Source organism: Piliocolobus tephrosceles, chromosome 20 (genome assembly GCF_002776525.5).
Source record: "Piliocolobus tephrosceles isolate RC106 chromosome 20, ASM277652v3, whole genome shotgun sequence".
Classification (NCBI taxonomy): domain Eukaryota; kingdom Metazoa; phylum Chordata; class Mammalia; order Primates; family Cercopithecidae; genus Piliocolobus; species Piliocolobus tephrosceles.
Window position 1 is genome coordinate 10,379,704 of NC_045453.1, and position 24,873 is coordinate 10,404,576.

Sequence of the window (24,873 nt, forward strand, 5' to 3'; positions counted from 1 at the left end):
AATAGGACCAAAGAGCTTAAATCTTGGTGATGGGCTCACACGGGTGTGTGTGTGGCAGTAGGGCATGGCTGCAGGAGTTCTCAGATTGTTACTCTAAAGAGGACACTCATGATCTAGGAGGGGAGGAGAAGATGGAAATGGGAAAATGAGCAATGCAGAGGACCACCTAAGATGTGATCAGAGTTCAGGAATCAAGGGCAGCCTGCCCTAGCTGTGAACTCTTGGGCAAGTCGAGAAACCTCTCAGCAGAGCTTCGGTCAACTCTGTGAAAGAGTGGTTCACGATCTGCACTCCTGCAAGCTCACCTGCCTGTTGGCCTATGGGGAGGAACTCATAAAAGCGGGAAAGCTGGGGAAGTCCCATATGCAGAGTTAGGGTATGGGAAAGGTAGAGGGAGGGAAGAAGAGGGAATCCCCTTGGCTTACAAGTGACTCAGGAGTCCACCTACATCCAGATCTTACAGGGTGTCTACCACCTGGTGGGGCTACTCCTAAACCACATGTGGGCTGTTGCCACAGTGAGGATGCCAGGCTGGGCAGTCTTTTATAAGGTTCTTCTCACATATCTTTGTTCAAAATACTAGTCTGGAGGCTGGAAGATAATCTCTGTCACTTCCGAGTTGCCAAGAGATTTGGGAGGCAAACTGAGTTCCTTTCCTTCTAGGAAAGACTGGGCCACCCAATTACTTAGGGACTCTTAGCAACTGATTGAACCACCTATCCATCTAGCCACCAGGTCAGCCAACCAGCAGGTACTATGCCAGGCCTGGTCAGGTAGGTTCTGTGCTTGGTCAAGGAACAAAGACTAAGCCCCTTATCTTCAAAGGTTGTGCAGGGCCTTGATGACCAAGCCAAAGGATTGGGCCCATAAACAATACGGAATTACTGAAGGGCTTTGTCTGCCTTTCCTGCCTCATAGACACTTCCATGTCTTCTTTGGCTCTAAGTTAAGATCCTTGACAGTTCTGCACCCAAGAGATTTCAAGTTTATTTTTTAATGCAAAAGATCCTTTGATTAAACACTTGATTGTCTTAATACACTTTCTTTCAACCACTATCTCTAAGACTAAAATAACAAGAAGATAAATGTCACTGATGTTTCACAGAAAACAGCTTTGGAAATGTTAAAGACTTCTTGGTCCAGCCCCCTCCTTGACTTATAAATGGGGAAACAGAGGCCTAGAGAAGAGTAAAGAGAGCAAAGCCACATGGAAAGTAGATGGGAATCAGCCCCAGGGCCTTAGCACCTGCCTCCCTGCCCCCTCCTTGGAGGTTCACCACTACCAGTGTGGGGCAGGAGGCTGTCAGAGGGTTTGGCTTTGGAAACGTTGTTGAGCTGTCCAAGTACACGCTCCACACAAGCTGCCCAGAAAAGTAGTGAGAGGCCAGAACCACCCAGATTAGTCTTCGGAGCAGAGTCATATCTGACCCTTTGGGATATTTGACAAAGCGTTCTCAAACATATGCCTCCTCTGGTTCCTCACTGGGAGGAGGATGGACAGACAGGGGTTACTGTCCAAGAGAGGGAAATGCATGGAGGGTTGCTGGGCAAGCTGGTGGCTAAGTAGGGGCTCAAACTGAGAACTTTGGTCTCCCAGAAAGCAAGCTACACCTTGGTGTTTTCCTTTTTAGGATACTGCCTTTGCAGAGAAGGTAAAAAATAATCGACTTCACACATAGGTACTGAGATATGGCCTCCCAAATAATCTCTACCTAACACCATTAAAGCCCTAATGACGTGGTATTATCTACCCAAAAGAATGACTCTGTCCTCCCTCCTGCTGATCTGAGCTCCTCAAGGAGGGCATAGTCATTCTGCACCAGCTTCTCAGAGCTTGGAAAAGAGCCTGGCAAATGCTCCTCATATGAATGAATAAGTGGGAGAGCTGGGGGATCAGATCACATCCCTAACAGGCTGGAGCTTAGTAAGGGCCAGTGGCAGGGAGCCATAAAACAGAGGAAATAACATTTATGGAGACTGTGCCTTGGGGCAGATGCTGTGGTGGTGGTGTGTTCTCTATGCGACAGGTGAGGTACAGTCACAAAGGCAGGGCATAAGGGCTGGGGCTCCCTGAAGCCTTGCATCAAGGTTCTTCAGTCCTTCAAGTCTATCTCTGCCCAGCTTGAGTCCCTTTTCTAGTATCCCAAAGGGAGACCAAGGGCTTCTGTCTGAAGCCTTCAGTTGCTGCTTAGCCAGGTTCTCTTTTTTACCTCAAGCCTGCCTAACAATAGAAGTTTTTCTCAACATACTTCATTCTCCCCCTGAAGCCTGGCAGATTAAACTCTGTTCTTCCTGGGACTCTCAGGAAGATACTGGGGAGGGAGGGTTGCTGGGCTGAGACAGGCCAAGCTTCCCAGGCAGGACCATCTTCCATCAAGGAGAGCACTTCTTCAGTCACTCCTCTTTTCCGAACAGTGGCCCTTTCACACAATTTGGTGCGTTGGGGAGTGAGCTTTGCATTGGATGCTAGGAGACGGGGTTCTGGCTCTGCCCACTGAATGGACACATGTGACAGCCCTTCTCTGGCCTCCTTTCCTGCAGCTATTCAACAGGAGTTGGCTTTCTATCATCTTTCACTGCTTCCTTCTCCCCAGCCTATCCTTTCTCCTGTGTCCCTGCCTCATTCACACTCACTCCTTATGACTACTTCTCCCCATTCCCAGTGATCTAGAGAAGCCAGTAGCCTTCTCCATGCCCTGCTACTTTCACCACTCAAATGCTGTCCTGTTTCTTGCTGAAGAATCCCATCTCAAAGGCTGTTCTGACTGGGTTACTCCCCACCTCCCATCAGATTCTCGTTTGTGATGGTTCCCAGTCGGATGGAAATGAAGAGTTCTGATGGCTGAGTTTTGAGGTCTACCAATAGCATTTCAGCCTTAGATTCCCTTAGTATCTCCCAACAATTCGCTAGCTTTAGCTAGACTGACCTCTTTATCCCAAAAAGCCTTTTTGGGTTCTGATTCTAGGGTAGCCAGATAGTGGTGGTCCTTCATTTTACTTTCATCCCAGTCTCTTTATCCGTAAGCAGAGATGCTTGATTAGATGGTAAAATAATAACATTTCATTATTACTTCACTGCTCAAACCTTTATATTTGTTCTTCAGGGCTCCACCTGAAAGTTAATCCTTCCAGGCCCATATTGGGTCCCCTCTTAGACCCTCTCTTGTAGCAGCTGACACAGTCCATGGCTGCATATCGCTGGCATTATCTGCTCAATGTTGTGCCCTTTCCCATTAGCCTGGAGGGCTCCCTGATGGCAGGAATGGTCCATCCTATAGTCCCAAGGCCTATTCCTGCATGGGATTCTGCCAAATACCAGCCAAATGACTGACAATGCAGGCCCCCTTGGGAGACAAGAGGAGCCCTCATGGGCCGTGCCCTGTAGGAACTCAGTCGCTACAGAAGGGGAAGTCTGCCTAACACTAGCAGTAGCACTCAACAGAAGGCTGAGTGAAATGCTCCAGTCAAGTAGATCTCCAGGGAGAAGAAATCCAGGGAAGTTTCCTGACAGAGGAAGTACCTGGGCTCACATGGTACACTGACTAAAGCATAAAGCACATGCTATCCTGAAAGTGCACTGCCACCTACTCAGAGCCCAGCTAACATCCTCAAATGGGTCCAGGAAGATCCTAGATCTTGGGAGAAAGAACTCCCAGGATATTAGGACTAGAAAAACTGCTCCAAAGATCACATTTTACCTATCTGGAAACTGGGGCCCACAGCAGGACAAGGACCAGTTCCTAAAGCAACCCAGGGGGTTGCTCGTGGGGTCTTGTGGTCACTAGGTACCATGTGGGCAACCATTTCATATCAGGAGCCACGGTGACCAATGGAATTGCATGTGTTTCTATGGCCTGCTGCCCCTACTCTTTTACAGAAAAGGTATCTACTTTTCATTTTCCTAAAAGGCAGTTCAGGAAGAGGGGGCGGTGGCCTGGCAAGGTAGGAAGCATTGTGGGGTGACAGAATGCTGATTTGGCAGTCACTTTGGGAAGGGGTGGGCTGCAGGCTCCCCACTGGAAAGGGCCACAAATCTTTCAGAGGGAGGCCTGTTTGTGACTCTTAAGCAGGCTTGACCTGAAACAGAAAGCTGCTTTCTGAGGGAGAGCAAAATAAGCAATAATCTTGGCTTCATTTATCATCCAGGTGTCGCCACAGGAGAGAAGGGACACAAAAGCCTTTTTTTGTTTGTTTGCTTTGTTTTTGGAATTTGCAGTTGTCTATTTTGTTAAGTTTTCCCACTAGGCTACACTCATGAGCTCCTGGAGAGTCAGGCCTGAGTCTTGCCCCTGAAATCCCCAGTAAGCCGAGTACAGGGTCTCAGTGTTTGTTGAACAAACCATCCTTTCCAGGTATGACTCCTCAGCTTGTCAAGACTTTGCAGAACCACGAAATCTATCCAGAAACACAGAAAAGAATAATTCAGAGATAAAAGCACAAAAGAATCAGATAAGAAAATTACCCAACAGATATGATCAACAAGTTTGGTTCTTTGAAAATACCTCTAAAATAGACAAATCTTTGGCAAGTTTCGAATGAAGAAAGGAATAAAGTAACAATGGGCAGACTTAAGTGAACGGGAGAAAACCATACTCAATTTTATAGCAATAAATTTAAAGCCTAGGTAAAACAGGTGATCTTCTATGAAATTACCAAAGCCCTTCACGACTGTGACTAAATAAAACCTCACGACAGCCCTGTGCCTTGGACAGGCAGTACTCCTACTATGCTTTCTAGAAGGAGATTCAGAGGTGAATACCCAGCACAGGACCTGACAAACTAGCCTACATTGCCTCAAAGGTCGTGGCCATGGGAGCACGTGCCTATCTACAACATGGAACCACACCACTCTCGGCACTTCTAGCCATCACCTTACGTCTGGCTGATTGGACAGCCAATCTTATTTATTTTTCCACTTGAAATGCCATAAGGGGTTTCACTATTTTTACTTCAAAAGCAGCACCATAAAAATCCTTGATGATTAGAGCTCCAGCTGTCTTAAGTTGTTTGTCAAGGGATCGGTTACTCAAATCTCCTATGGAGGGAAACAATTTCAGGCGAGAAGCCATGGGAGCTGAGAAACGCAAATGTCTCATCTCTGAAAACTTTCAGACTCCCTCCTGTTCACCGCCTGTCCTGCCCCCTGCTCCCCCTCCCCCATCCCCACCATCTGCTCTCCAGAAAGCAGATCAAATTTTTGGGCTAAGGTACTCTGGCGCCAAGGACTCAGCCCCTCCATGCTTCCCCCTGCCCCCCACCAACTCCGAAATCCAATACCACGACCCAAATGGACTGCAGCCACATAAAACCACAAAGTAAAGTTTATAAAGCTTTATTAAACATTTCAAACAGCTGTGCAACGAACACACCAAATAAAAGCTCTAGAATAGCAGTCCAAACGTTTCACAAGTATGGCCTCACAGTCCCATTCCCTAGATGAACTGCCTCCAGTTCTGTTCTCTGCCTGGCCCATCTCTCCTTCTCCTCAGGCAAGAGAGAGATGGATGGATCAGACTGAAAGGACAGGCATGCTGATCTCCAGTAGGCAGGGGCCAGGAGAAACTCTCGTTTGCCAACACTTGTTACTGAAGCGCAGAAAAAGCAGCAAGTGACAGTCACACAGTCTTCCTGGGTATTCTTCATAATGTACAGTCTATATGCGCAGGAACGGAGAAGCCCCTGGCGGGAGGATGATGGCCACTGCTCCCCTGTCTTGTCTGAATCACCTCGGAGTCCAGTGTGCTGGTCACTCTGCAATCCCCATGCTAAATAAAAACTGTAGCGGCACCTACCATATATAGCTAGCTATTGCTAAACCTCAAAATCAGAACATGTTCAATAAAGCTTCTTTAAAAGGAATATACACATGTATTTGTACACACACACACGCACAGGGCACACCAAAAAATATCCAAACATCTATCAAGGGGATCATGGCTGTTATGAAACACACAGGTACTCTCCCACTCACTCAGCTGGGGACTGCTAGAACTACGTGAACACACCATACTTCAACGCTGCAGAGCATGCACGGGAGACACAATGAGGCCCCCCTCCTTGGAACAGTTGAGAAAGGCAGGAGGAAGGGCAAAGGAAGTGAGGCTGGGCAGGAAAGCATGAGCCCAGACACCCAGGTGAAAGAGCAACATCTATCTGTTGCTTCCTTTCTTAAAAATGAAGCGGAGAAAATACTGAAGATTTGTGGACAACAAACAGTCAAGACATGTTTCTGTCTAGCCTGCTGAACAAGGAAAGAAGGATGAAAAAGCGAGGCTCTCGGGCGTCAGCAATCTCTTCAAATTTGAGATAAGTGCAAAAATGAGCCCTGTCTTGGACAGGTACTCCCCCAAAAAAGGAAAAGGGTAGAAGAGAAGTAAAGGGAAACCAGGAGAGGGACTGAGTCAGTAACATTCTGGGAAGGAAGGAGACCCTGACAAGGAGGGGTCACAGAGGTGACAATGAGACTGGCATTTTATCTGCCCCAGGTCACATTGGGGCGGTTGACCAGGATGGGCCCAGACTCCTCGCAGTAATGAGGCGAGGGGGGTGGTCATGCGGCCAGCCAGAACCTAGATGGGGACAGAACACACACAACCACAAGACCACCCACGACTATAGGACTTTACAATAAAAGCACCGGTCAGTGCCATTATTCACATTATAAGGATAAAACATCACAGGCCAAAAAGGCGCCGTCAGGAATGTGACACCCGCGAGGCTGCGGGATTTGAAACTCCAATGCTTTATGACCTATGTCAATGCCTCCCCTCCCGTCTTCTGCTTCCTTGGAAAGCTAACAGGGCAGGCCATTAGGTGCCCACAACGCCGGGATCATGCGCCGATTCTGGAAGCGGTGAATCAGAGCAGTGGTACAGGAAACAGTTTCCCCAGCAGCTATAGCAGATAAGGAAAAGGGCTGCCAGGAAAACCAAGGCACAAATTGTGCAAGGCTTCCGTTCCAGGAGGAAGCTGAGCAGGTAGAAGCCCATGAACATGGAGTGGCTGAACCACAGGGCGGGGTTGAGGGGCTTGGGGATGAGGAGGACGGGCAGCAGCCACTGGAGGCAATACATGATCTCTGCCGGGCAGGGCCTTCACCAAGGCTGCCGGGCACCGCTGCAGGAACCGACCTAATGGGAGCCAGCGGGCGCAGGCGGCTGCCCTCCGCTTTCTTCAACCCTCACTCTCCAGGAGCTGAGCCGCTGTGCTCTCTGGCTGTCAGCCCGGGATCACCAAGGCAGCAGGGATCCTGAAGAGAAAAGTCAACACAACAGACAAACAGACAAAGAACAGACAGACAGACAAACACACATACAAAAAAAAAACAGGAACAGAATGTATACTTATTTGGGAAAATGGATCATGGTTAACAACAGCAAATGTGAAATGCCCTTTCCTCCCTGCCCACCCGTGAAAGTTCAACTCCTCTCCAAGTCACTAATTCGGGAAGCTTCCTGGGATGTCTCCCCGGGGCTTCTCCTGGGGGATCAGGGAGAGGGCTCTTTGGCACGGTTTCACACAGTGGACTGGCTTTGCCTGGGCCCTGCCCAGCAGAGATCATGTATCGCCTCCTGGGGCTGCAGCCCGTCCTCAAGGGGCCCAGACCTCACAATACCGCCCAGTGGTTGCCAAAGGACGACCAAGGGCTCCCTGCTGTGCCCCCACGTGGTAAGGACAGGGTTCTGTATCTAGCATCTCTCACAGCCATAGGTGCTCAGGCACTGAGTGCAGAGTTAAAGCTGTTAGCGGCGCACTGCCAGCCACCAGACCACAGACAAAGGATCCTGAGGCAGCTGCAGCCTCGAAATATTTTAAGATGGCAGCCTAGGCTAAGCTTGCCTTTTTCAAATAGCCCGGCGTCACTTTGCCAGAACCTGCCAACTTCTCCGAAAGTCAATGTAGAAAAAAAGTCACTATGCTACTTTGTCCAAACTGAAGTCGCTTGGATCATTACACCTCCATCTGCTGCTGGCACTGTATAGAACCTGACCTCTAGGAGCTTTTAACGAAAATTAATTTTCTATCCACATAGGGGCAAATGCCAGTTGGCCCCTGGGCAAAAGGCAGCTTGCGGGAAAGAGGTGCTTTCGGCTAGCCACCGATGCGCGGGGACCACACTCACAAACCGCATTCTGGTCTTCCCGTCCGCAAAAAGGGACCCACAAGACGAGCGGTCTGAAACGGACCCACCTCACTTGGAAATGGGGCTGCGGTAGCCACAACTCTCCGGTAGCGGTAGCGAAACCCTGTTCGGTGATCCAGCCGCCCAGCGCAACGGGTACAAAGAACCCCGCTGGCTACGGCCGACCTACCAGGGCTTGGGGGAGGGGAGCGGAAGACAGAGGTCGAAACGACCTGTCCAGCCGAAAACTATCCCCGAGCATATTCCAACCACTTCTCAGTAGAGAGCTCATTCCTTCCGCGCATACGAAGGGCGCCAATCCTTCCTGTATCCCTCCCACAGATACCAGGTGACTACTGCTTTTGCACCCAAAGTGCAGTGCCCTGGCTCAGCTCCCTACGGTAGTGACCTCCACCGCAGATCCTCATCTCGCTAACGTAAGAGAGATGTAAAGAATCAGACGGGTTACGCGCTTAGGGACACTCATGAAGCAGAGGACCTGGGCTTAAACTCATTCAGTATTAGGAAAAGAGCGCCGAGCATGGTTCTATTATGCCGAGGCTTCTGAAAGGGGCACCATTTTTTTTGCTCTATGGGGCAGATGACCCCTCCCTAATTTCTGTTTTCCATCCATCCCCAAGGTGGGCTCTGGAGTGGCACCGGGGTCTGAGCTCAAATTTGCAGGCCAGGGACTGGGGAGAAGGGCGCCACACTAAGAGACCTGCACCCCCATCCTAGCCTTGTACTCTATCCAGAGTCGTGGTACCCCTCCATTTTAAAGCAAAATCCAAAAGCAAGCACGGCGGAATCTTCTGGAAGGGGGCTAAGATGGAACTCAGGAGGCGGGGGTCGGTATGGAGAGAGCAGATGGATTATTTTTTTCCTCTCCTGGCGAATGAGGAGCGCCCCCAGCCACCCCTCCTCATAAACACCCCCCAAGGCGCGCATGCGCACTTAAGTGGCGGGCGGGTACTTAAGACGCGGCCACCGCGGCTGCGGCAGTGCGCCCAACAGCGGACTCCGAGACTAGCAGATCTCGACAAACCCTCTCTCTTGACCACCCACCTACCACTCTCGGAACCATGGCGGCAGTGGCGGCAGCCTCGGCTGAACTGCTCATCATCGGCTGGTACATCTTCCGCGTGCTGCTGCAGGTAAGTGTGCCAGGGTTTCGGGTGGGAGAGGGTTCCCAACTCGCGCCCCCAGAACCCGCAAGACCGCGTCGCGATTGCCGCCTCCCGGACCGTCCTATTCCGATTGCCGCGATCCCTGCCCGCCAAAGTGCCGCTGCCGGCACCGCGCGCCCCCTGCCCATTCCCTGCGCCGTCCTCCTCGCGCTGACCCTCCCAAGTGCGCCCGCGCCTGCCCGGGAACAAAGACTCGGGGCGCGGCGGGCGACCGCTGCGGACGATCACACAGGCTTTTAGCGACCTACGCGGTAAGAAAAACCCGCTACACCCGGACTCAACCCCAGGAGGGAGGCGGGGCACTACTGTGTTGCAAGACTTTACAGCTCGCAGAGTGAAAATTTTCCACCTTAAAAAATTGCGCATTGCGGAGAAATTTTATTTAAAAAAACATATAGCGCTTGCGGGGGTGAAACAAAAAATAAGTTAGAAAAAGGCACTTCTCAGAAAAAATAAAAATTACTTCGCAAAAAAACCCAAAACAAAACAAAACAAAAAAACCCTACAATGAATTAGAGAAAAAGTAGTTCACAGGAAAAGAGAAAGACGCGCATTGCAGGAAAAATAAATCGGAGAAAAGCACTTGGCAGAAAAAAAATGCATTAGATTAAATACGCACTGCAGAAAAAAATTAGACAAGGGAGCTAACAGAAATAAATGAATTGGGCAAAAACGCTTTCAAGAAAAAAATTAGAGAAAAAAGCCCCTCGAGAGAAAAATAGAAGGGGAAAAAGGCGCTTCCAAAAAAGGGTAATTGCTTTACGAAAAAAAAAAAAATCAAAAAGAGGCAAAAGCGCTTTGTGTAAAAAGAGATAAATCAAAAGAAAGCGCTTTCCCCATAAAACCATTTACCCTAAAAGCTCCCTTTGCAGGAAGAATTCCCTGCTAAAGGAATCCTTTGCCAAAGGAATCGCATATTTCCTTCAAGGTGTTCCTGGAATGCTGCATTTACTGGGTAGGATTCGCTTTTCGAAATCCTCCAGGGACACAGCCCATTGCGAGAAGTGAGGTATACCTAAGTTGTGGGTCCAATCAGCTTGCCGCCATGCAGCTCTCAGCACAGTTGGAAAAGCTCCAGCTGCCCTGACTCGTGGACAAGCTGCGCCCGCGCCCGCCTCTCCAGCCTACGCTGGATGGGCGGGCGGGGCAGGGGGTGGGGCGGGGGTGGGCACGGCAGCACCACAGACATGCTGTGGGTGCTCTCCACTAAGGGTGGGTCCTGGGTTTCTCGCCGCAGGTGTTCAGGTACTCCCTGCAGAAGCTGGCGTACACGGTGTCGCGGACCGGGCGGCAGGTGTTGGGGGAGCGCAGGCAGCGAGCCCCCAACTGAGGCCCCAGCTCCCAGCCCTGGGCGGCCGTACCATCAGGTGCTCCTGTGCATCTCAGCCAGCATGGGAGCCAGTGCCGCGCAGGAATGGGGGGTCCCCTGTGCTCCCTCGCCAGAGGAGCACTTGGCAAGGTCAGTGAGGGGCCAGTAGACCCCTGGAGAAGCAGTACCGACAATGACGAAGATACCAGATCCCTTCCCAACCCCTTTGCACCGGTCCCACCAAGGGGCAGGGTCGGGAGAGGAGGGGGGATGGGGGAGCAGACCCCTGAGATTTGGGCATAGGCACCACATTCTGATCTGGACAAAGTTGGGACAGCGCCATCCCAGCCCCGAAGTCAGGGCCATGCCAGCAGGCCCCACCATGGAGATCCAAACACCACACCAGCCAGCAGAATGGACGTTCTGACATCGACAGCCGAAGCCCTGAATCTTGGTGCAGCACCAACCACGTGCCTGTGTGGCGGGACTGGAGGGCACAGTTGAGGAAGGAGGGTGGTTAAGAAATACAGTGGGGCCCTCTCACTGTCCCTTGCCTAGGGCACTTGCATTCCAGCCTCGCTGCATTTGCTCCCTCGATTCCCCTTTCCTCCTCACTGCCTCCCAAGCCCACCCTACTCCAAAATAATGTGTCACTTGATTTGGAACTATTCAAGCAGTAAAAGGAAATGAATCCCACCTTTACTAAAACACTTTCTCTGAATCCCCCTTGCCCCTCACTGATCTTGCTTTTCCCTGGTCTCACGCAGTTGTGGTCAATATTGTGGTAATCGCTAATTGTACTGATTGTTTAAGTGTGCATTAGTTGTGTCTCCCCAGCTAGATTGTAAGCTCCTGGAGGACAGGGACCACCTCTACAAAAAATAAAAAAAAGTACCTCCCCTGTCTCGCACAGTGTCCCAGGACCCTGCGGGGCAGTGGAGGCGCACCAAAACTTTGTCTCTTGTGATTTCTTTAGCGGCATCAACACACACTTCTAAGACTCAGCTGCTGTGCCCATTGTGGAACAGGCACTCTGCTTGGGGGAGGGAGGAAAAGGAGGGCCATCAAAATTGCAATAAGCTGGGCCCCTCACACACCCAACCTCATCTCAATGCTGTCCTGTGATAAAGGACCATTCCCCCCCCCCCCCAACGAGAAAGGCTGACATCTTCACTTGTGGTCCGGGAATAAGGGACCACTTCCCCCTCCCCAAAGGGATAGGTGCTTTACTTGTGGTCTTAGGAGAAGGGGCCAAAGCAAGTAATCACTTTGGGAAAGATGAGAGGAGGGGAAAAAGGTGGCAGCAGCCCTCCAGAGAGGTACTAGGGACCAAGGGGGTGATTTCAGAACACAAAGCCTTACTCCAGGTCTCCATCTAGGAGCCCCAAGGAAATGAGTACTGGGCAGGGTGGACATTGGCTTAGACAATGAGTATGGGATAAGAGGTGCAGTGTGGCACCTTCTCCACCCAGCTTAATGCTGCAGGCCCCATATCCACCAGGACCACTACAAGGACAATCTGCCTGGCCCTGCTACCCTGCAGGGTCTCCCGGCCCCACCTCACCCCAGAAACCTCTCCCCCCAATACTGGATTTCTGCTTTTCCCAGCACCAGCCTCCTTATTCTTAGGGATGCTTACCAGGTCCCTGGCCCTGGGCTCTCCCCTGCCATCACGTCAGGGTAGGCAGTGGGCTGGCTGCTCGGCCTCGGACTTGTCTTCCTCTCCCACTCCCCAGTGAGTCAGGGCTCTTTCTACACAGGGTCAGCTGACTGTCTCACCAAATGGCCCTGCCGCCTGTTCAGCCTTGTCTCCGGCTTTATATGTCCCTGTCACTACACACCTGTTGCTGGGTCAACACCAAGGGAGGGAGTTGGAGGGCCATAAATCTCTCTTCCTGCCACTTCTTCAAATCCCTTAGTCACAGCTGTCACAAATACTTCTGGAGCACAAAGTACCTTGCCCCCTTAAGCCTGACAATGTTTCCTTCCCCTAAGCAAGCCCCCCAGTCACCAGCACCTCTAAAGGCATCTAAAACTTCATTCGGTATCAGAGAATTATAGGGGTGGGGAGGTGCAGATCCCAGTTCTGGTCTTGGCTTTGCCGTCAATCAGCCTAGGGAACCTGGACATGTCACCTTATACCCTTCATCTTCAGTTTCCCTCTCTAAGAGGGCCTCTGAGATGCCAGTGAACCCTAACATGCTAGAAACTGTCGTCGCAGTGGCAATCAGGACTCATCAGGACTCGGAGAGGATGCGCAATCTGAGACTTCATCTTTCTTAGGCCGGGTGGCTATAGCTGCTACCATAGCCTGAAGGTGAGGCAGGTCTCCTCTCGCCCCAATGTGACTCATCAGCAGGCATTGCCCACACCTCCTCCCTTCTGAACCCCTATCTTGGCAGGCCTCAAAACTGGGAGTTTCTGTGGTTTTCCACACTAAACCCACAGAATCATGAACATACCAACATGTGTTCTCAATGAAGGCTGACCCTCCCTTTGGAGCTTTTGAGGGGTATGCCCATAGCCCCACTGCCCTTGATGCTCTAACCTCAGCCCAAGTGACAATGTAGATTTCAGGGAGGTGGACCAAAGCAGCATGGTAAGAGCTGGCTGCTCTGGACACAGCACCTCCTGTGCCCCCACTTAGAAGACAAGAGGCTGCTGGTAGCCCCAGAGTTTTCCATATTATCTTGGCAAAGCCCTTTTCCTCCATCCATCCATCAGCAGGGCTGTGAGTGTGACAAGGTGAGATGACAGATTTCCAGGCAAGGGCTGCCCTGGTGGCCTGCACCTGCATGTGTGGGCTTCAGTGTGCAATGTCCACTCCCCATTTGCATCCTCCACCCACAAAACCTCATGTTCTGGCAGCAAACAACCCACCAGAGAAGACAATGCATTCACTTTCCATCCAGTGCAATGCCAAGCAATGCTTAGATGGTCCAAACACACCTTGTTTATAAAATTTTTTTCCACAAACTATATCATTAAACATTTTATTCTGATAGAGAGCAATGGGAAGAATTGAAAATGCCTCGTGTTTTACTGCACAGCCCCTAGTCACAGTGGTGAATGTCCTCTTTGCCTAAACTGTCATTGCTCCCAGAAGACTTTGTCCCCACAAGGCCAAGGACAGAGCAGATCAGTTGGGAAGGAGTTGGGAATGGCTCTGTGGGACTCCAGCAACAGGTGAGAGACCCTTGAGATCTATGTTCCAGGATGTTAAGGTTCTTAGCCTAACCAGCTGAAGTCCAGAGGTGGCAGGTTTAGGTACCATGACTTTTAGGGGTGCAGGGTGCTATGTGACACTGTTACCTTTATCTGTGGAATATCTGAATTGTCAGTGAAGGAAGGGATGTCTGCTGTCAGGGAAGGGCAGGGGCAAGTTCCTTGAGCTTGGGCAACAGATAACTGTTGGATCGGGGAGCAGGTCCGCTGTGAGTCATTTACTAGATATCTATTTTGAAATGTGTATCTCCTCAGGAGCCAACACCCCAAAGGGAGATTCTGAATCTGCAGTTAACTCCCCCTCCCCGGCCCCCTCCTCCACCAGAGATTTAAACGTGTGCACTCATGCACATACACAAAACACTAGTCAAACAACAATCTCTTTTCCCCTGGTGACCTCTGACTTCCTCTATATGCCCCAGAGACATGTTGTTACCATCTTCCCTGGGAATGATCCTGTTTATCCTCCCCTCCCCCACTTGCCCTCCCACAGGGCCCATGCCCCAGCAGGATCCAGATTCCTGAGCATTTCCAGAGCAGGAAGTCAGAGAGGCAGGCAACGCATGGTTCTTGGTATATCGCACAGGGACAGGCTTGAAATGGAATGCATGTGTTTCAAAGGTAGGAGAACAACAAAAAAAGACAGCCTAACCCAGATTCCTCTTTGAAACAACATATTCCAGATTAAAGGTTAATCTGGTTTTGGCAGTAACTCTAACAAGACCAATTTCAGATATGGAATTGACCTGGTCACTGGAAACTGATCAGGCTTCCCGTGATCAAATCTTTTAACAGATTTGCTTGACATTAATTAGTCTCTGATTTAAAACAAACAAACAAACAAGATCTAACACTTGGCATTAGCACTTAAGCTGGAACTTTTTTTTGGTCCCAGGTTTGGTGTTGCCGTCCAGAAGGCTGACGGGATGACCGGACCATGTCAGGCAGGGCAGAGAAGCCGTCCCCAACACACCAGTTCCCTGAAAGCGATAAAGACGATCCAAACCTATAAACAGAAAGGCTGTTTCTTTCCGAGGACAGACCCCAGTCTCCCAACATTTAGCGCTGAAATGGGACACGAAGACCTGGAAGGAAACTAAAGGAGATTTGGAAAGGGGAAGGAAAAAGCAACTGTCCCCCATCCCCCATGCTTCCTTTCCAGGACATTAGTGTGCCAGGCATTCCGTTCTTTCAGCTGCCCTTGAGGGCCACTCCCCACGTCTATAGAAGGAGAGGGAAGGGGTGTCCACCCTTGATGTAAAGTTGGAGGGAGTAAGAAGCGCCCGCGACTCTTAGCAGAGCGTCAGCCTATCACCCCAGACACCGAAGCGGGGCCTCGAGCGGGAGATCCTCTCTCCCCTCACCCCCATGCCCCCCGCCCCGGCCAAAAAAAAGCAACTAAAGCAACTACACTGATGGGGACAGAGTGACAGGCCTCTCACAAGCTGGGCACCCTGCGTGGAACCCGGGGCCGCAGAGATGGTGGTCGCGCTCCCCAGCCCCGTGCCCCCGGCTCTGCCTGCCTCATCCTGCAAGGACACTGACCTTAGACAAGGCCGGAGCGAGCACCCAGGAGTACTGTGACCACCCCCGGGCTGGAAAGGGACCCCCAAGGCCCAGGCTAGGTCCAATCACATCAATCACTTGAAGCCGGACAGGGGCGCCCTCCCTTCCCGGGGTATGCGGAAGGAAAACCCCAGTGACCGGGACCGGGCGACGCCTAAGGTGACCCAGAAGGGACAATATGGCGGCGCGGCCGCATGGAGGGCCTCTCATCCCGCCCCAAGCAGGTTGACGCCACGGTACCTGCAAGCCCTGCCATGGCGCCTCCGCCACTGTCGCCGTCTGCCGCAGCCTGCCTCCACCTCAGCTCGCCACGGACGCCGCAGGAAGCCGGGGAGACGCCCCCTTCGTCTTCTAGTGGAGCCGGCCGAGGACCCATCCTGGAGTCGGGCTGCCTACCATAGACGCCTGATCACACGGCCCGAAGAGGGGGGCTCATCCTCGCCCCATCCCCCCTAAATATCAGCCACAGGCCACCTTTGACTCCTTTGTACGCACTTTTACAAAATTCTGGGAGCGCCGAGGTCTTCAGGCCCTAATAATTTTTATCAGGCGCAGTGTGGACAGCCCCGAAGCGCGGCCGGGTCCCCTTATGCATATGCAGCAGATTGTGATCTTTACTCCGTGAGCGCGGGGCGGGCTGGGCTGTGTTCTTCTGGGTGAACCCGCTTAGTTCTTCTCCGCGCGGACGGTCTGGGGACTCGGGGAAAACCTTCTCGTGGCTCAAAGTCCACCCCCTTCCTAGTGTTTCATCATGCAGCCAGGGCTCAGGAGCTGAAAGATGCGGGCTCAGAACTTGGGACTGCCTTGGGTTAGGCCCAGGCTCCCCCACTTGCCCGGTACCTTGGGCGAGGGAGCTCCTCCCCCGCCCCGACCCGGCTTCTGATGAAATGCCCACCTTGCGGCTTTTATGGGGCTTGAATGAGTTCGTGTAATCATTTATTAGCTAATTAAGCGTATTCCTTGGGCGCTTACTGTACCCAGGCTCAGTGCTAAGGGCAAGTAGAGTGGGTGTCCTGGGTCTGTTCCTGACCTCGAGGTGCTGCCAGTCTGATGGCGGGTAGGCGGGGAGACAGTCATATAGTCACTGTATATTAGTGACTTGAATCAATACATAATTACACATCATGGGAAGTGCTGTGAGAAGAATTAGAGAGTGTTAGGAGAAATTAATGGAGTCGTAATGTAGGGAGAGGGTGGAACCTCCTTGGGAAGATGGAATTTAGGTTGAGAAACCAAGGACAATTAGGGCAAGAGTGAGAGGGGAAATGTTCTAGACAGAAAGAACATTTGTCCCAGATGTGGAGCTGGGAAGGGGCAGGGTTAGGGTGAGGTGAGCACCAAAGAAGACAGGTCAGCTGCATATTGTATTTGGCTTTTCTCTTGAGAGTCAGGGGAAGCCATTTTCATCAGGAAAAGGATAGCAAATTTGGATTTCTGAAAGGCCACCCAGGCCGTGTGGCTTGGAAAGCACTCAGGAGTGGGTGTAGGCAGACCAGTTAGGAGGTGGTTGCAGCTTTCCAGACAAAAGCTAATGCTGACTCAGACAGGGTGGTGGCTTGGGGAGGTGAAGGAAAGGATGGAAGACTGGACGTGGGTGGATGTGGAGGCATTGGCAATAACTCCTCACTGGGTTTTAGCCTTGAGTAAATGAAAGGGTAAAAGAGTCCTTGACCAAGACAATGAAGCCTGAAAGAGGAATAGACTGAGGGGGAAGATCCCGTTCGGCTTTGAGAAGTTAGGTTTGAAATGCCTGGGCAACATGCAGGCAGAGAGGGTGAGTAGGCAGGTTTATGTGACACAGGAGCTCCGAACAGAGTCTGGGGCTGGAAATACATATTTGGGGGCCATCAACACAAAGGTCATAGTGCTGGGTTACAACTCAAGGGAAAGAAGGTGGAGAGAAAAGTGGGCAGAAGAGGAGGATCCAGGAAAGGAGACTGAGAAGCAGTGGCCAGTAGGGTAGAAAGAGGACCAAGTGAGTGTGGGTCCTAGAGAGGAGGTTTCAGGAAGGAGGGAGTGCTCAGTGGGGCTGATGCTGTAGAGGACAGAAATGGAGCCGTAGGGGTTTGGGAATAAAGGTTGGTGGACTCTGTCATTTATGTTGCAAGTTAAACACACAACTATATCAATTGGCTTTAAAAAGTAGTCTGCCACTCAGTGCCTAGGCAGTGTCATCAAGGACCGAGGTTCATTTTATCTTCTGTCCTTGTGCTGGTTTCATGCTCATGGTCACAAGATGGCTATCCAGTTCCTGGGGTCACATCCAAAGCAAGGAGATGTCCATTTATCCTCTAGCTGAGACTCCAACAGGCCTGAATGTGGCCTTCCACCATCCTGCTGCTTACAGGCTAAAGGATCAATGCATCCATGGCAGCCACACCCAGTATCCAACACTGAATGACAAGAGGAGTCTTGTAGTGGAAGCCCTTGTTCAGAAAAAGAGAAAGCTGGCTTTGCGGATGCCGCCGGGATCCCCATACTATTAGCTATGTCCACCATGTTATGTTGTTCGACATCACTGTCAACGGCGAGCCCTTGGGCCGCTTCTCCTTCAAGCTGTTTGCAGACGAAATTCCAAAGACAGCAGAAAACTTACATGCTCTGAGCACTGGAGAGAAAGGATTTGGTTATAAGGCTTCCTGCTGTCACAGAATTATTCCAGGGTTCATATGTCAGGGTGGTGACTTCATATGCCATAATGGCACTGGTGGCAAGTCCATCTACGGGGAGAAATTTGATGATGAGAACTTCATCCTAAAGCGTACAGGTCCTGGCCTCTTGTCCATGGCAAATGCTGGACCCAACACAAACGGTTCCCAGTTTATCATCTGCACTGCCAAGACTGAGTAGTTGGATGGCAAGCATGTGGTCTTTGGCAAGGTGAAAGAAGGCATGAAGATTATGGAGGCCATGGAGCACTTTGGGTCCAGGAATGGCAAGACCAGCAAGAAGATCACCATTGCTGACTGTGGACAACTCCAATAAGTTTGACTTGTGTTTTGTCTTCACCACCAGACCATTCCTTCTGTAGCTCAGGAGAGCACCCTCCACCCTATTTGCTCGCAGTATCCTAGAATCTTAGTGCTCTCACTGCAGTTCTCTTTGGGTTTCATGTTTTCCTTGTTCCCTTCCACGCCTAGGTGGATTGCAGAGTTCTTGATTATGAAATAAAAACTAAATAACAACAAAGAGAGCTGAATGTTGAGAGGCTATGGAGCAACAAATTCTTGCACGGTGCTGACGGCAGAGGAAATTGGTGCAGCTACTTTGGAAAACTGATAGTATCTACAAAATCTAAACATACACCTATGCTGTGATCTAGGATTTCCACTCCTAGGTATATACCCGAGAGAAATGAGTGCCTATGTCTACATGGAGACTTGTGCAAGAATGTTCATAGCAGGCTTATTCATAGCTCAAATTGGAAATGGTTCAATGTCCATCACCAGAGAATGGATAAATTGTGGCACGTTCATGCAATGGAATACTGTGTTTTACGTATAAAAGAGCAAACTACTGTTACATGTAATAACACCAATTAATCTCACATATAGTATGTGGACTAAAAGAAGCCAGATACAAAACAGTACATGCCATATTAATCCATTCATGTAAAGCTCAACTAATCTATAGGGTTAGAAATCAAAATGGCAGTTATCTGGGTCAGGTCGCGAGTAGGGATGGGAAAGGAGCGAGAGGAGCTTTTCTGGTGTGGTGGAAGGATTATATCTTCTTCTGGCTGGTGATTACATAAGTGAAAATTCAAGTAAAAATTCACCATAAGACTAGGGGAGGCGGAGGCTGCAGTGAGCCGAGATCGTGCCACTGCTCTCCAGCCTGGGTGACAGAATGAGACCCTGTCTTGCGGGGAGAATAGGGGGGTGCGGGGAAGAAAGAAAAAAGACTGGGGGCTTTATGTACTTTATGTATGTTATAACTCAAGAAAAATAGAAGAAAGGGGCCAGGAGTGGTGGCTCACACCTGTAATCCCAGCACTTTAGGAGGCCAAGGCAGGCGGATCATGAGGTCAGGAGTTTGAGACCAGCCTGGCCAACATGGTGAAACCCATCTCTACTAAAAATATTAAAAATAGCTGGGTGTGGTGGCACGTGCCTGTAATCCCAGCTACCCGGGAGGATGAGAATCACTTGAACCTGGGAGGCGGAGGTTGCAGTGAGCCGAGATCGCCCCACTGCACTCCAGCCTGGGCAACAGAGCGAGATTCCATCTCAAAAACAAAAACAAGAAAAATAGAAGAAAGGAAGGGGTGCTGCCATCCCATGGAATGTGGCATGCTGCTAAACAAGGGTCATGTCTGTTTTGCGGGGACACCACCTTCCAGTAACTTCAGGCTGAGTGTTAGTGTGTACAAGGCCTCAGAGGCCAACCGTTTCTCCCTGGGGCTCAGAAAACTGGGGAAGCTGAGACAGGGTTTCTAATGCATATGGAATTTGCTCCTGCTCAGCTGAACCCTTTCCCCTCTACCCTCAAGATTGCTCCACCTTCCCAGCTCAGTTCCAGGCTGTGGAGACACCACCAATACCGGCTCTGACTTGAGGGACCTGGAAGGTCATCCTGCCCTAAAATTTTGCTGAGCCGAACTCAACTTCCTACCAAGACTTCCCCAACTTGCTCCCACCTACCAGACACCTGGAGTCACCCATGACTCCTGCTCCCTCTTGCTCCATATACCTCAACTGTTGCCCGTTGCACCTGAATTTTCTTTAGGCCTTTTCTGTCCTCACTGCCACCAAAGTTTAGTCCAGGCCACCATCCCTTCTCCCCTGAACCCTGCAGCAACCTCCTCACTGGTGTCTCTGCTGCCTGTCTCACCCAGAACCTTCATCTTCCACCCAGGATGAATTTTGTGGTTTTTTTTTTTTGAGATGAAGTCTTATTCTGTTGCCCAGGCTGGAGTGCAGTGGTGCAATCTCAGCTCACTGTGACCTCTGCCTCCCAGGTTCAAGTGATCCTCCCGCCTCAGCCTCCCCAAGTAGCTGGGAGTTCAGGTGCGCACCACCATGCCCAGCTAATTTTTGTATTTTTAGTAGAGATGGGTTTCACCATGTTGGCCAGGCTGGTCTCAAACTCCTAACCTCAGGTGATCTGCCTGCCTGGCCTCCCAAAGTGTTGGGATTACAGGAATGAGCCACCATGCCTGGCCCAGGATGATCTTTTTAAAATGACCGTGTCACTCTTCTTGAGGGGGTGTCCCCTCTCCCCTGTCCTCATCTGTCGAGATCTTCCCCAGTCTTTAAAGGCCCAGATCAAATGCCACCTCCTCCATGAAGCCTTTGCATTCATTCATCAAATATTTTTTGGTTACCTAAAATGTGCCAGGCACTGTGCTAGGCATGGAAGATAGAAAAGAGGATAAGAGCTGGGCACAGTGGCTCATGCCTATAATCCCAACACTTTGGGAGGCCAAGGCAGGTGAATCACTTGAGCTCAGGAGTTTGAGACCAGCCTGGGCAAGATGGTGAAATCTTGTCTCTATAAAAAATAAAAATAAAAAATTAGCTGGGCGTGGTGGTGCGCACTTGTGGTCCTAGCTACTTGGAAGGCTGAGGTGGGGGGATCGCTTGAGTCCAGGAAGTTGAGGCTGCAAGTGAGCCTTGATCATGCTGCTGCACTCTAACCTGGGTGACAGAGCAAGACCCTATCTCAAAAAAAAAAAAAAAAAAAAATGTATATATATATAGAGAGAGAGAGAGAGAGAGAGAGAGAGAGAGAGAGATGTTGCCTAAAAAGGCTCTACAGACAGTCTGGAGAGATGGGCAATTATGCAATGCCAATGCATGTGCATTTCCTGTCTGTTAATCCCCATGAGACCGTGAGCTTTTGGAGGGCAGGACTCATTTTGGGTCTGGTAGGAAGGAAGAGGCGGTAACTGTTGAATGAATAAGGGAACAATTGAAAGGCCAGACCGAGCTACTGCCTTTGTCATGCAATCCTCCTAGTCTCTGATTCAGCTGTTAACCAGGTCCACGGAATTCAGTTGGGACTGGATGGCAAATTTGGGGCTAAATGATAAAGCATCAGGAAATGGTTATGTTATGAATAGAACAATGTTTTGTGAAATCACAATACTTACTTTCCTATGCATCACTCTGCTTGACAATTACTTTTTTAAAAAAAATCAACATTATCTCGTTACCAGTACTTACCTATTCAGGAAATTCAACCTGTAATGGAACAATAGTTAAATGTTAAAGCACTAAGGAAGCTATGTGATATCAAAAGATTTTAAAAGGGATAAAAAACATTATTACCAGGGTGACCAGAGAATGGAGTAAGCTCCAGGATGGTGCAGACTGCAGCGAGAATGAAGGGTTCATTTCCATTCTACATTTACCGGCTGTATGTTGTTGAGCAAGTTAATAAACCTCTGTGTCCCTCAGTTTCTCCATCTGTGAAATGGGGACACATTTGACTCTACCTCATGTGATCATTTGTGGCAATTCAGTGAGTTTGTATTATAAAATGCTTAGAATAACACTGGTTGGCCGGGCACAGTGGCTCACACCTGTAATCCCAGCACTTTGGAAGGCCAAAGCATATGGATTACCTAAGGTCAGGAGTTCGAGACCAGCCTGGCCAACATGGTGAAATCCCATCTCTACTAAAAATACAAAAATTAGTCAGGTGTGGTGGTGCATGCCTGTAATCCCAGCTACTAGGGAGGCTGAGGCAGAAGAATCACTTGAATCCAGGAGACAAAGGTTACAGTGAGCACAGATCCCGTCACTGCATTCCAGCCTGGGCGACAAGAACAAAACTCCATCTCAAAAAAAAAAAAAAGACTAGCACAGTTTACATAGTTAGCACCCTTAGTCACCTATTATTACAAATATGTAAAATTATCCCAGGAACTGGAGGCACTGTGGGAGCCCTGGCAGGGAGGGCCTCTCCCCACCATGGCTTTTAAGGTGTCAGGACAACTGGGTTTAAATCCCTGACCTACTTTCCTGACCTTGGGAATTTTTCCCAACTCTAAGGCCCTTTTGTTCCACACTTCTCAGGGTTTTCTCATCTGGGAAGCAAGCATGCTGTTTTAGCCAGGTCTTTGGTGACACCTGATGGTAAAATGGGGAACTACCTAATCTTACATTTTACTAAACTTTCATCCACCTATCAACGGTACAAGCGATAACTATATATCACGCTCTTACCATGTGCCAGACACTGAAAGCTGTGTGAACTGTCTTAGTTCACAGCTTAGGCTGATTGATTTACCCAATCAGCAAGTCATGGCAGCTCTGCCTCCAAAATAAGTCACAACCTAGCCCATCTTCTTATATCACCACTGCTCCATGCTTGACCAAGCCACCACCACACTGACACCTGTCTCTACCTCCCCACCATCTCTTCCTACTTCTTCTCTTGCTCTCCAGTCCATCTAAATCCTCCTAAAGAAATGGGAGGGTCAGTGGGAGGTTTTAAAGTGGAAAGTGATCTGATCTGACTTGCTTTTTTTTTTTTTTTTTTTTTTTTTTGAGACCAAGTCTTGCTCTTGTTGCCCAGGCTGGAGTGCAATGGTGCAATCTCAGCTCACTGCAACCTCCGCCTCCCGGGTTCAAGCGATTCTACTTCCTCAACCTCCTGAGTAGCTGGGATTATAGGCACCTGCCACGATGCCCAGCTAAGTTTTTGTATTTTTTTGTAGAGACAGGGTTTCACCATGTTGGTCAGACTCCAGGCTGGTCTCAAACTCCTGACCTCAGGTGATCCACCCACCTCGGCCTCCCAAAGTACTGGGATTACAGGCATGAGCCACTGCTCCCGGCCATGACTTGCATTTTTAAAATATCACTGTAGCTGTCGTAAATGAATTGGAGAGCAAGAGAGGAAGTGGGGAGGTGGTGGGGAGGTGGAGGCAGGTCTGGGTGGTGATGGCCTGGTTAAGCATGGAGGCAGTGGTGATATAGGAAAGTAGGCTAGTTTGTGACTTTCTTTGGAGGCAGGGCTGTCAGGACTTGCTGATGGGTTATTCAGTAGGTAGTTAGTCGGACATGGTCAGGGCAGGAGAGCTCTTCCCCCTGCCTCCCCATCCACCAGGATTGTCAGGTGACCATCAGGTGGTGGTCAGGCAGTTGTTAAAACTGTCTCTCTAAAATAATAATTGGCTGCAGCTGGCATCAGGAAGGCCGTAGACAGAAACACCTGAAACTGGTGATTAGCAGCTGCCTGATAAAATCACAGGAGTTGGGTGAGTGGGCTCAAGCATGCGCACTACGAGGCAAAATGGTGGGGTTTAAGTGGTATGTGGCCTTCTAGGAACACTCGAATGGTAAGGGAAGAATGCCTCAAGTGAGCATGTGTAAACTGCAGTAAACACACTGCGCATGCGGCCCCTCCCAACTGTGGGCAGGCCCCTGTGCATGCAGACAGCCCACCTCAAGGGAAGAATCAGGGGAGAAGTAAGGCAACCCTGGAAGCATGCCAGCGTCTAAGACCCTGAGTCAAAGGTCAAACCACACACTTGACTCTCTCAAGTCGTCAGCTTGGCCCCCTTCCAAGTGTAGTTTACTTCCTTTCATTCCTGCTCTAAAGCTTTTTAATAAACTGAAACCACCTTTGCAAAATTATGACTGAGACAGTGAAAGAGATCCAACTTAACAGACTCTTGCTTCTAACCTCCAAGCTGTCCTTGTTCATTCCTGGGCGTAGGACGAACTAACTTTGGGAGAAACTTAGCTTATGGTTTATAGTTTAAACAAAGACTGTAACAGCCCTTTCCCAAAGCGGACTTCCTTCTTGCCCAGAGACTAGATTTCCTTCGTAGGACTAACATTGGCCATAAGATTAGAAATTATGGTTTAAGAATCATGCAGCTGGAGGCTACAAGATTCTGACCCTCCCTAAACTGCTCCTGAGATCAATGCTTGAGATATTTTGCAGACCCTGCACTTGATGGATCAGCTGGCCCCACTCAAATCAATAAACTGGCTCATCTGATTTTGTGGCCCCCACCCAGGAACTGACGGAATGCAAGAAGACAGCTCCGACTCCCTATGATTTCATCTCTGACCAATCAGCACTCTTGGCTCACTGGCTTCCCCCCACCCATCAAGCTATCCTTAAAAACTCTGCTCCCCAAATGCTCGGGGAGACTGATTTGAGTAATAATAAAACTTCAGTCTCCCGCACAGCTGGCTCTGCGTGAATTACTTTCTCGATCGCAATTCCTCTATCTTGATACTGGCTCTGTTTAGGCAGCAGGCAAGGTGAACCCCTTGGGCGGTTACAAAACTTTCACTCCTGCTCTGGAAACTTGCTTCGGTTTCTCACTTATGCCACCTGATCGAGTTCTGTCTTCTGAGGGGGGAAGAACTGAGGTTGCTGCAGACCCATATGGATTCACCACCAGTAACAAAATCAATCCATTGCTCCTCTCCTTGGCCTGTAAGACCCTGTGTGATATGACCATGACTCAAGTTGCTCCCTTCTCATTCTCAGAGGTT

The 24,873-nt window shown here is 50.0% G+C and overlaps 2 protein-coding genes across 3 annotated transcripts; one reads left to right on the forward strand and one right to left on the reverse strand.

The window, feature by feature from the left end:
• Nucleotides 1–5,316: 5,316 nt before the first annotated feature.
• BLCAP (BLCAP apoptosis inducing factor) lies at nucleotides 5,317–15,788 on the reverse strand. Its single transcript, XM_023227845.1, has 2 exons — nucleotides 15,650–15,788; nucleotides 5,317–7,249 (listed from the first exon to the last, which is right to left on the reverse strand). The coding sequence occupies exon 2, from the start codon at nucleotides 7,071–7,073 to the stop codon at nucleotides 6,810–6,812; it is 264 nt and encodes an 87-aa protein (XP_023083613.1). The 5' UTR covers nucleotides 7,074–7,249; nucleotides 15,650–15,788; the 3' UTR covers nucleotides 5,317–6,809.
• On the forward strand, nucleotides 9,205–11,570 carry NNAT (neuronatin). Of its 2 annotated transcripts, none has more exons than XM_023227847.1 (3): nucleotides 9,205–9,276; nucleotides 10,238–10,318; nucleotides 10,547–11,570. In XM_023227847.1, the coding sequence occupies exons 1-3, from the start codon at nucleotides 9,205–9,207 to the stop codon at nucleotides 10,637–10,639; spliced, it is 246 nt and encodes an 81-aa protein (XP_023083615.1). In that variant the 3' UTR covers nucleotides 10,640–11,570. The 2 variants fall into 2 exon arrangements, with proteins under 2 accessions (XP_023083615.1, XP_023083614.1); XM_023227846.1 differs by having other exon boundaries at nucleotides 10,238–10,313.
• Nucleotides 15,789–24,873: the final 9,085 nt, after the last annotated feature.

What these genes read in the sequence shown, in the direction of transcription:
- BLCAP (XM_023227845.1), bottom strand. Translation starts at nt 7,073, where the DNA reads ATGTATTGCCTCCAGTGGCTGCTGCCCGTCCTCCTCATCCCCAAGCCC.
- NNAT (XM_023227846.1), top strand. Translation starts at nt 9,205, where the DNA reads ATGGCGGCAGTGGCGGCAGCCTCGGCTGAACTGCTCATCATCGGCTGG. An exon ending in TCTTCCGCGTGCTGCTGCAG is followed by an intron (nt 9,277 to 10,237) that starts GTAAGTGTGCCA and finishes ATTTCCTTCAAG; the next exon opens with GTGTTCCTGGAATGCTGCAT. An exon ending in GACACAGCCCATTGCGAGAA is followed by an intron (nt 10,314 to 10,546) that starts GTGAGGTATACC and finishes TTCTCGCCGCAG; the next exon opens with GTGTTCAGGTACTCCCTGCA.